At 38.2% G+C, this 9,059-nt stretch overlaps 2 protein-coding genes across 4 annotated transcripts; both read left to right on the forward strand.

Moving 5' to 3' along the window:
• The first annotated feature begins 926 nt into the window (after positions 1-926).
• LOC21408478 (signal peptidase complex catalytic subunit SEC11A) lies at positions 927-4,135 on the forward strand. Its single transcript, XM_010098945.2, has 8 exons — positions 927-1,156; positions 1,491-1,603; positions 2,095-2,166; positions 2,709-2,744; positions 2,878-2,923; positions 3,059-3,146; positions 3,686-3,743; positions 3,827-4,135. Exons 1-8 carry the CDS (start codon positions 1,078-1,080, stop codon positions 3,875-3,877), a joined length of 543 nt encoding a protein of 180 aa, XP_010097247.2. The 5' UTR covers positions 927-1,077; the 3' UTR covers positions 3,878-4,135.
• Positions 4,136-4,928: 793 nt separating this feature from the next.
• On the forward strand, positions 4,929-7,970 carry LOC21408479 (pentatricopeptide repeat-containing protein At1g80150, mitochondrial). Of its 3 annotated transcripts, none has more exons than XM_024166112.1 (4): positions 4,929-6,620; positions 7,260-7,384; positions 7,566-7,608; positions 7,685-7,970. In XM_024166112.1, the coding sequence occupies exon 1, from the start codon at positions 5,342-5,344 to the stop codon at positions 6,551-6,553; it is 1,212 nt and encodes a 403-aa protein (XP_024021880.1). In that variant the 5' UTR covers positions 4,929-5,341; the 3' UTR covers positions 6,554-6,620; positions 7,260-7,384; positions 7,566-7,608; positions 7,685-7,970. The 3 variants fall into 3 exon arrangements, with proteins under 3 accessions (XP_024021880.1, XP_024021881.1, XP_010097248.1); XM_024166113.1 differs by having other exon boundaries at positions 7,313-7,384; XM_010098946.2 differs by lacking the exon at positions 7,566-7,608.
• Positions 7,971-9,059: the final 1,089 nt, after the last annotated feature.

The following is a 9,059-nucleotide window of genomic DNA, read 5'->3' on the forward strand; positions in this document are numbered from 1 at the left end:
TCTTTTTTTTTTTTTTTTTTTTTTTATAAAAAAAAAAAACTTTATTACAAGGATGTAAACCCATTTTTTTCGCTGATTCGAATTTAGAATTCGAGTTTTGCTATAGTAAAAAGCTCTCAGAAACAGTCACATTTAACTTTTTGTTACAGTAAAAAATTTTCACACAACATCACATCTTAATTTAAATTAAAAACTCGAATTAGCGAACTGAACGGACCTAAGCATCTCAAGTTCCAGCTAAAATAGAAACCCTTTTAAAAACTTATGGATAGTAAATAGAAAAACATTTTTAAAATGAATTTTTTTTATAAAATTTCAAAAATTCCATCTTCGTCCATGACTCCAGCAATAACAATGAGTCACTATCACCAGGCAGAGAGACTCTCAGTCGGCCGGAACAAATTTAGTTTCAATGAATTTGGTATTTTGTGGTTATATATGTTTACCTTATTCATCTTTCCTTTTTTAAGAAGTTAAGATTAGTTATATATTTGTAGAATCTGATATATATAAATATAGCGCACTGTTTTGATTTGTTATTAAGTTCTTAATCTAAACAACAAAGCTAAATTGGATCCCCTTTATCTATAAAAATTGTATTACACTTAATGATAACAATTTATAACTCTAGTTCTAAAAATAAATTCCAATTCTAAAAGAAATTGAGGGATTTTTTTTTTTTAGACTTTTAAGATCTACTTGGTTGCATTTTAATTTGTAGAATTTATATAGAAAATCAAAATAAGGGAGAGAATTATTTAAAAAAGTAATAATGAGGCTGAGGATATCCTTAAATATATCATTTATTCTACTTTTGAAAAAGAAAAAGTAAAAATACAACTACGACCAAGTAACACATAAATTTATAACCAGAGCAAAAAAAAGACATAAATTTATAATCATTCAAATATGGATTTACAATAATTATTTTAGAAAAACGTCCTCTAATGGGTGCGAAACGGCCCAGTGAAAGTCATTTCCATTAGATTCGGAGACAAAAGGACTGACGAGGAGGAGAGTAAGGAAAAAGAAGAAAGAAGAAAGAAGAAAGAAAATTTGCTGGGAAAACGAAGAAAAATGGGTTGGATTGGTGATACTGTGGACTCCGTCAAGTCCATTCAGATCCGACAGCTTCTCACTCAGGCCGTCAGTCTCGGTTCGTACTTCGTTTCCCTCTTAACCTTCTCTATTTGCTCTCTCCTCTTCTCTCTTTCCAATTCCCATGTAATATTCCGTTTGGTTCCCGAGAATCTCAGGATAGAGCTTTGCACACTGCCGATTGACTTTTCTTAGTTTGAGACATGAAAATGTGTTTTAACGAGACTTCTTTTGCTGTTCGCGGAATTCAATTGAGGGTTTAGGGTTTAATTGTATGAATAATGATTGAAAATAGACGGTTCTTTGCTGGTCTTTTGGTTGTGATTTTCTTGTTTATTTTGATAGATTAGGAGTGAAATATGTTATATCACCGGTTTTGTTTGATTATTCAGGCATGATTGTTACATCTGCGCTTATAATATGGAAGGCGTTGATGTGTATAACTGGCAGTGAATCACCTGTCGTGGTTGTTCTATCTGGAAGCATGGAACCAGGATTCAAGAGGGTAATGGTGATTTAAACTCCTGATTCTGTTGTCTCACAAAAAATTGAATAGTTCCCGCTGATGGGATCTCTCACAAAATTTAAATTAAGAATCAAAATCACTGACTCAAACGTGTGAACCAAATAGGCCATTAAGGTTTCTGTATATTTCATATAAGCCATATTGGCAAGTACTTAAATATTTGTGTCTGACATTCATAAATGTTGTTTCATTCATAAGATCAAGTTGAAAAAGAAATAATTGTTCCGTTAATCTTGATTTTGAGTACCATCTTTGACTAATTGGCATTAAATGTTGTAATGGGACTTTGTGAATGATTTAGGTGTCTTTTCCAATGAGTCAGATATTTTCTATGGTAGAAACCTTCATGGCTGAATGGTTCCCTTTGTTTAGAGTTTTTAATTTCGGGATTATTTGGTCCGAGGTTTTACTATGATAACATAATGTGTTGCCTATTGACGATTAGTTCTGGTATCGTTCATCATATGCAGGGGGACATTTTATTCTTGCACATGAGTAAAGATCCTATTCGTGCAGGGGAAATTGTTGTCTTCAACGTTGATGTAAGTGGCATCTTGAGGTTATTTTATTTGAATAAATCCGCTTATTGTATATTTAGCTTTGTATTTTGTTAATCTATTTTCTTGTTCCACTGCTCAATCCAATCTTTGCTTCTAACTTTTAATTTATGTTTCGCCATATTCTATGTGTTGTGTTCTTGATGGAAATTTCGTCATGTGTTTCTGATGCTGAAGTGAGAGTAAGAGATAAGAAGAGGTTAATAGAGAGTGGGAGAAGGGAAATTTAGAGAGAAGAGAAAACAATAGGCTGGAAGTGTGTGCATCAATCATCAAAGCATAAGTGAAACTTGGTCTATTTGTAGTTGGATAAGCCGTAATAATATGATGACATAACCTGATAATAAAGTAAACTTAAATAATTCCTAAATAATACTAATAGATAAACATAACCAATCTTGTTCCTTATCAGTTTCTTTGTGGTTACTGTCTACATTATGCACCAGTGAGGATTATGCTTTAATTGTAGATTTTTCACCTTTCTATTTGTATTAATTGCTCTCGTTGTGTGTGTTAATTTTTCCCAGGGCCGTGAAATTCCAATCGTGCATCGTGTCATTAAGGTAACACTAGTTGGGCAACGCACAACCCTTTTCATATTTGCTTTTATCCAAGCTTATTGTCCCGTTTTGTTAAACCATTTGATGGTCACTTCCTCTTCTCCACTTAATGTTGATGATTCAATTATATTTGTAGGTTCATGAAAGAGAAGATACTGGAGAAGTTGATGTTCTCACCAAAGGTGCCAAGTTCTTGGATTTCTAGAATGATATTTATACACTCATGCACGCACAGGCACTTATTAAACCTGCAATTGCTTGTGGAATACCTCTACTAGATCCTATTGTCACCCTCTATTACATATATTCTTCCTCAGGTGATAACAATTATGGGGATGACAGGCTTTTGTATGCTCAAGGTCAGCTCTGGCTTCAGCGGCATCACATCATGGGCAGAGCTGTAGGGTAAGTGTTCCTGTCTTAACCGTACATCCTGACTCCTCTTTGTATTGTTGGTCTAACTCCACGTACTGAGCATTAGGAAGTTAGATGTCATGCTGCAATATCACCATGTCAAAGCTTCAACTAAGATTTATCTACACACATTCCCTATGTTGTTTAAACTTCGATTATTTTCTCACTCCTTTACCTGCATATACCATATTCACCGGTGCACTTGTGTGGTGCAAATCCTAAATTTGTAATTAATAACAACGAAAGATTTTGGATGTAAAAAAAAAAAAAAAAAAAGAACAAAAAAATTCGGAAGATGGTATTCTAGATTTTAGGAAGACTTGCAATCAGGTTAAGGACTGAGTCGCATCATAGTTTGTAAATGTTCTTCCTTGTCCTGTTCAATTTTTCTGTCCTAATTCTTCATAATTGGGACAGATCATGTTTCAAGAAAAAACATTTCCTTGCTTTCTATTTCTATGATTGTTAACAAATTTCTTTTTTTTTCTTTTAATATCTCTCTTCTATTCTCTTTTTTAAATCATTTGCAGATTTTTACCTTATGTTGGCTGGGTAACAATTATCATGACTGAGAAGCCTATTATCAAGGTTGGTTTTCGTATCCTCACCGGTCCCTAGTCCTTTTTCTTTGCATGTAAAAGAGAGTAATTCAGGATGTTTATCTTGTGCAGTATATTCTCATTGGCGCCTTGGGGTTGCTTGTCATAACTTCAAAGGACTAAAATGAGCAAATTCTAGGTGTGGCCTTCCTGAAGAAAGTTTTACCAGCACCGCCTGTCCTCGCCCTGAAATTTTCTTTCTTTTTTTTTTTTCCTTGTGTTTTGTGCACTAGACAGGTTAACTTTTATATGATCAATTATACCAGAAGCGTTACTTGAGTGTTCTAGTTCACTTATTAGTCTCTCCTTTCGCCTGATGAATACTTCTTTGATCAGAAATTTCACGTGCACTAGACAGGCCAACTTTTCTAATTTTTGTCAATTTGTTTGGCGAAGATACTACTCTCACACATTATGACATCATCTCTCCATATTTACATATATACCTACATATATATATATATATGTATATATGTAAAACACTCACTCATATGCATATTTTCTTTTTAACTTCACCGTTCATCCACTCACAATCCTGGCTGAAATAATGTTTAGAAAGCGTTTTATGATTTGGTTTTTAAAATTGCAATAAATTCCAGCGCATTCATATGGTTTGGTTTCGATCTCATTGCATATCCAACAATTTTTCGAATCAAGACATTCGAGTATGTAGCGTTCTAGCTCATAAAGCCCCTTGAAAAGAGAAGAAAATAAAACCAAAGTTTTCATAAATAATTCGGCTTATACAATTGAAATTTCAAATGAGATTTAAACAAAAATGAAAATCCTGGGTAATTTTCTTTAATAAATGGAAATACTCGGTAGTTTATCTCTTCATACATACTCTTTCTGATAACATTAAAATCCAAGTAAAAAATTTTTGGTAACACTAACAAAACATGAGATTTCTTTTTCTTCTTCAGAGAACAATAGAAATTTTGAGCTAGGAACAGCGATTCTAAATCCAAAGAAATAAAAGCCATCCATAGATTTTCCTTAACGTTTTTTTCTTAGAATAAAAAAAAAAACAAATAAATCCTAGTACATTTTTTAAAGGGAAAAAAAAAATCCCAACACTTTGAACCAATCAGCTTCAATGATTATAGGAGGTCCACGCTTCCATACTATAGATCCCCCGCTACACAATCAAACTCCACATCCAACACAAACGAAAACCTAAACAAAACAATACCAAAACCCCTAACAAACCCCCACCCATGGCCATGGCGGACTCTATTCTCCCTTCCCTTTTTCACACTTTTTCGCTGCTCTTCTGTAAAACCTTACTTTTATTCATATCGAACAAGAAATATCCCATTCACAGCTTTATAACTGTGCTTCTTGATCTTATCCTCTAGTTTTTGATCCTCGCTTCCTCCCATGGGCGCTGAAGATTTCATTCTATGTTGGTGCCCTAAAACCTTGATTGATTCTCATAATTTTTCCAGTAGGAAATCGATTTCTGTGGATTATCGATAATTTTCTTTCTGGATTTTCGCCGATTTTCCATCTAGTTAATGCAGTATTTGAATATCCCTTAATTTGATGGGCGGTTATGTTTCTTCAACTTGAGGAAATCCCTAGAACATGCTCTCTCTCCGGCCCATTCGCAGGTTTTGCCATGCCGCCGCCCCCGCCTCCGCCTCGGCAGCGTTGAAAGATTGTTCCTCAGCCGTGTCGAACAAGGTTTTCAATCCCAAGGAATTGGAAGAACCCGCCCTTGTTAAGCTCAAAGCCGAGAGAGACCCCGACAAGCTATTCCACCTGTTCAAGGCAAATGCCCACAACCGAATTGTCGTCGAAAACCGCTTTGCTTTTGAAGACACGGTGGCTCGCTTAGCCGGGGCCCAGCGGTTCGACTACATCGAGCATTTGCTGGAACATCAGAAGACTCTGCCGCAGGGCCGGCGCGAAGGGTTCATTGTCAGGATCATAATGCTATATGGTAAGGCTGGTATGACCGAAAATGCGATCCGTACTTTTTATGATATGCATTTGTATGGTTGTAGAAGGACTGTTAAATCTTTCAATGCTGCGCTTAGGGTCTTGACGCAGTTGCGCGATTTGCGAGCTATTGAGGATTTTGTTAGAGAGGTTCCATCCAAGTTTGACATTCAGTTGGATATATTTTCGGTTAATATTGTTGTTAAGGCTTTTTGTGACATGGGTGATTTGGATAAGGCGTATCTGATCATGGTTGAGATGGGAAAGATGGGGATATCCCCAGATGTGATCACATATACGACACTTATGTCGGCGTTTTATAAGCATAATCGATATGAGATTGGGAATGGTTTGTGGAACCTTATGGTGCTAAGAGGGTGTTTGCCAAATCTCGCGACATTCAATGTTAGGATTCAGTATCTTGTTTGTAAGAGACGAGCGTGGGAAGCTAATAGAGTGATGAGCTTGATGCGAACCCTTGGTATTGCACCTGATGAGGTTACATTCAATTTGGTGATCAAAGGGTTTTGCCAGGCAGAGTACTTTGATATGGCGAAAAGGGCCTACTCTGCTTTCCGTTCCAGGGGGTATAAACCTAACGCCAAAATTTACCAGACCATGATTCATTATCTTTGTAAAGAAGGGGATTTTGGTGTGGCTTATACCATGTGCAAAGACAGCATGCAAAAGAACTGGTTTCCAAGTGTTGACACTATTTATGAATTGCTTGAAGGCCTTAAGAAGAGTGGGAAGCTTGGTAAGGCTGAGGCAATTATGACATTGGCTCGGAAAAGGGTGCCTCCTTATCCTCGAGATAAATTGGCTGCTCTTGAATCCATATTGTCCAAGCGTTGAATTAAAGATGAGAGACTCTAGGAGAAAATTGGTTATCTAATGTAACTGGGAGGCTCAACTGGAGCCGGTACTCTTTTTACCCATTTTTATTTCTAAATTTTTCTGACTATTTGGATATTGATTTTGATGGCTTAGAACACACAAGAGTGACGAGACGAACTTATTTTCCCCTTGAAGTTAATTTGTTGTAGCACAGCAATAAAATATGTCCACTAAATGAGAATTCAGAATGGAAATTGATTACCCTTGTTTTTTGTAGTTTGGTCTGCCATGACTTCCTCTTTCTCACGCATATGTTTACCCATGAAATAGAGAAGTTAAAGGTTTATAATACAAAAAGGGGCTGTTGTCACCTACTTTTGAACTGTAGTAAAAGTATCATTCTTTTTAGTCTTTTCTTTTCATTTTCCTTTGGTGCAATGAAATGCCAATTTCTTTCAATTTTTAGCTTGTTTGTTCAATAAGCACATGCATTTCGAGGGAGAGATTAGTGAAGCAATCACTCAAATACTAAATTTCCTTGTAATTCCATTTCGTAGGAGCAAATTTTATGTTTTCTGATGCAATCATGATGCGATTATCTGTCTCCGTGAACAGTAGTTACCTGTAAAGAGTCCCTCATTTTTTGTACGTGGTCATGTGTGCCTATATCCTTGAATACATTACCAATGAATCTCGATACATCACATCTACCTTTCTGTTTCAGGTGGTTATTTGATCATAGTTAGTTTCTAGTATCAATGTTTTGTTCTGTTTCAGCTTGATGGTCAAGAACAGAAGGGTCAATGGAATTACTACAAAGTCATCCTTTTCTGGCATCAAGAAAATTTGGTAAGTTCAATTATTCTGTGTTTATGTATTGCTTTACCCATGAAATAGAGAAGTTAGAGGTTTTACTGATTTTGAACATATCTATATTATCTTTTTGTGGTAAAATTGTATGGAGATGATAATTCAATTATCAACCTTTTAAGCTTGGAAGTTGATGATTCAATGTATAATGACGCTGCAGGATACAGAGACATCATTTTTTGTCGTCTTATCAATTCAACACGGTAAATGATGAGTTCGTATAGCTCTAATTCAAAGTTGTTATCGTGACTTGTGATTGAATCTGTTGGTATTGATCAGCTGTTGAGGAATATCGTTGGCTTGGACGATTCTTTGGCAAGAAGGCAGCAAGCTGGAGAGTCGCACGATTGTTGTTACCATATGCCAACAAGAAATTGATGAAAATGTCGCATGAAGCCAAGTCGCGAGATTATGAGGCTCCGGAGCTTGTCTTTCCTGTCCCTTATCAAATGCTGTATTTCTCCACATATCGTGTTGAAGCTCTTTGTAAGGCAGCTCTTCGCTTGTTGCTGCAGTTTCAAACGGTTAAGTCCAGAAGCAGCATTTACTAGATTCAGACTGGATAGTAGAATGCCATTTGTAATTCTGAAACGTGAGTAGAGTTGTCTCTACAACTTGCCTCCTTATACTTTGGCTTCACTTCTTTCGTTGTTGCGTTTTTGGAAACAAGAGTTGTTGGGTGTGGATAATTGTGGTCTTTGAGTTTATAGACAACACTGAATTTTGCTAGTTGTTTTAAATCTTGCTGGTTTGTATTCCCCTTTGTCGATTAACTTTGTATTGTACTTGTAGTAACATGCCAACATTAGTGCTTCTTTTTATTTATTTTTTTTGTTTGTGATATACTAACACTTGTTGATTGCTACTAATAGCTGTTTGTCCCATATATCCTCCACGGTTTTTGCAGTCCTATGTTTGGAGAAACGAGTTTTATAATCCGATTCTCAGTTAGTCAATTTTCTTCCGATTTTAGTATAGTATGCATTTTTTTTATTTTGATTTTGAAAAACCGTCATAACAAAAGTCAGGACCATATATTATTGTCGATCATTAGTGGAGTATTGAGGATGCATTCTCCTCGATAAAGTTGAGATCGAACTAATCTTATTTTAGTGAGCGGAGTTTATGATCAATTCTTGGCTGTCCCGGGGCTGCCCTGGGGTGCCCCGGGGTTGTCCCGGGGATGCCTTGGGGGTTCCCCGGGGCTGTCACGGGGCTGCCCCGGGGATGTCCCGGGGATGTCCCGGGGCTGCCCCGGGGCTGTCCCGGGGCTGCCCCGGGGCTGTCCCGGGACTGTCCCGGGGGTGCCCCGGGGCTATCCCGGGGGTGCCCCGAGGTTGTCCTGGGACTGTTCTGGGGTTGCCCCGGGGCTGACCCGGGACTGTCCCGGGGGTGCCCCGGGGCTATCTTGGGGCTGCCCCGGGAGTGCCCCGGGCTGTCCCGGGGCTGTCCCCCCGGGGCTGTCCCGGGGCTGCCCCGGGGCTGTCCCGGGACTGTCCCGGGGGTGCCCCGGGGCTATCCCGGGGGTGCCCCGAGGTTGTCCTGGGACTGTTCTGGGGTTGCCCCGGGGCTGACCCGGGACTGTCCCGGGGGTGCCCCGGGGCTATCTTGGGGCTGCCCCGGGAGTGCCCCGGGCTGTCCCGGGGCTGTCCCA

This window comes from Morus notabilis, unplaced genomic scaffold (genome assembly GCF_000414095.1).
Source record: "Morus notabilis unplaced genomic scaffold, ASM41409v2 Scaffold843, whole genome shotgun sequence".
In the NCBI taxonomy this organism is placed as follows: domain Eukaryota; kingdom Viridiplantae; phylum Streptophyta; class Magnoliopsida; order Rosales; family Moraceae; genus Morus; species Morus notabilis.